The 1,838-nt window shown below is 54.1% G+C and overlaps 1 protein-coding gene across 1 annotated transcript; it reads left to right on the plus strand.

Moving 5' to 3' along the window:
- Positions 1–6: 6 nt before the first annotated feature.
- On the plus strand, positions 7–1,838 carry Hoxd13 (homeobox D13). Its single transcript, XM_015478989.1, is given in 3 exon segments — positions 7–109; positions 112–762; positions 1,588–1,838. Coding segments are annotated over 3 exon segments (999 nt in total). The 5' UTR covers positions 7–12.

Below are 1,838 nucleotides of genomic sequence, written 5' to 3' on the forward strand. Positions count from 1 at the left end.
GGGAGCTGGGACATGGACGGGCTGCGGGCGGACGCCGGGCCGCCGGGCCGCCCGGCCTCTTCCTCTTCTTCGGTGGCGGCGGCAGCGGCTCCCGGCCAGTGCCGTGGTTTCCTTCCGCGCCAGTGTTTGCTGGGACACATTCAGGGCGGGCGGCAGCGGCGGCGGCGGCGGCGGCGGCAGCGGCGGCGGCGGCCTCCAGCTTTGCATACCCGGGGACATCAGAGCGCACCGGCTCTGCCTCATCGTCATCGTCTTCGGCTGTGGTTGCTGCGCGCCCAGAGGCTCCCCCAGCCAAAGAGTGCACAGCGCCTGCACCCACAGCGGCCGCTGCAGCACCACCGGGCGCACCAGCGCTGGGCTACGGCTACCACTTCGGCAACGGCTACTATAGCTGCCGTATGTCGCATGGCGTGGGCTTACAGCAGAATGCCCTCAAGTCGTCCCCGCACGCCTCTCTGGGAGGCTTCCCGGTGGAGAAGTACATGGACGTGTCAGGCCTGGCGAGCAGCAGTGTACCGACTAACGAGGTGCCCGCACGAGCCAAGGAGGTGTCCTTCTACCAGGGCTACACGAGCCCCTACCAACACGTGCCTGGGTATATCGACATGGTGTCCACCTTCGGCTCTGGGGAGCCTCGGCACGAGGCATATATCTCCATGGAGGGCTACCAGTCCTGGACGCTGGCCAACGGGTGGAACAGCCAGGTGTACTGCGCCAAGGACCAGCCACAGGGGTCCCACTTTTGGAAATCATCCTTTCCAGGTAGGGACAATGGAGAAAAGGGGAAGACAACCAGGGACGGGAAAGAGGAGAAAAGAACTAGGAGTGTACTTCCCTAATTGGGAGTAGATGCCTGTGCTGCTAACCTGATCAGGGTTAACCCAGTGGAAAAGTTTGTCCAGTTCTTCTGAAAGCTGTAAAATCTTCCTCTGATTTAAACCACCTCTCTCACAATCCTTTCCTTCGTGTGTGCGGTGCAAGTGAGTTTTTCTCCTAAAGTTGAGAGTCTCTGGGTGCCCTTTGCTAAGGACTGTCTTTCTTCTGAAGAGGCCTCTTTCCTAAGAGGTGTTACAGATTTCAGCCCCCACTTTTCAAGGACTGTCCCCAGGGTAACTACTAAAGCTTCTTAAAGCGCTCAAACTCCAAACACAGGGGACCCAGGAATCAAAGGTTGAGCAAAATATCTGAATTTGTGTGCATGTGTGTTTGTGTGTGATTGAATGTATGCAACTGGCATTTGTAGAAAAACTGTCCTATGAGCGTCCCCAATAACCAGGCCATAAAATCACCGGCTTGTTAAGATGCCGGATTGAGAAACCATGATGATCCATCAAATTAGCCTTTGTTTTGAAGTACAAATAGCCTTTCTTTAATAACGTGTAAAAAAAAGTCTGTGTAAATAATAATAAAATATAAACAACCTGTTTTTTTTCCTTCTACATCCCTCCAAGCGCTCCTGTGTGCATGCGTGCACGCGTGCACGCGCGCGCGCGCGCACACACACACACACACACACACACACACAGTTCCCAGCTAAGTGCTCCAAATATCCCAGTCTAATTTTCCCCATGCTGTTGTTTGTACCAGGGGATGTGGCTTTAAATCAGCCGGACATGTGTGTCTACCGACGGGGAAGGAAGAAAAGAGTGCCCTACACCAAACTGCAGCTCAAAGAACTGGAGAACGAGTATGCCATTAACAAGTTCATTAACAAGGACAAGCGGCGGCGGATTTCAGCTGCCACGAACCTATCCGAGAGACAAGTGACCATTTGGTTTCAGAACCGAAGAGTGAAGGACAAGAAAATTGTCTCCAAGCTCAAAGATACTGTCTCCTGA

The sequence above is a fragment of the Marmota marmota genome, unplaced genomic scaffold (genome assembly GCF_001458135.2).
Source record: "Marmota marmota marmota unplaced genomic scaffold, marMar, whole genome shotgun sequence".
In the NCBI taxonomy this organism is placed as follows: Eukaryota; Metazoa; Chordata; class Mammalia; order Rodentia; family Sciuridae; genus Marmota; species Marmota marmota.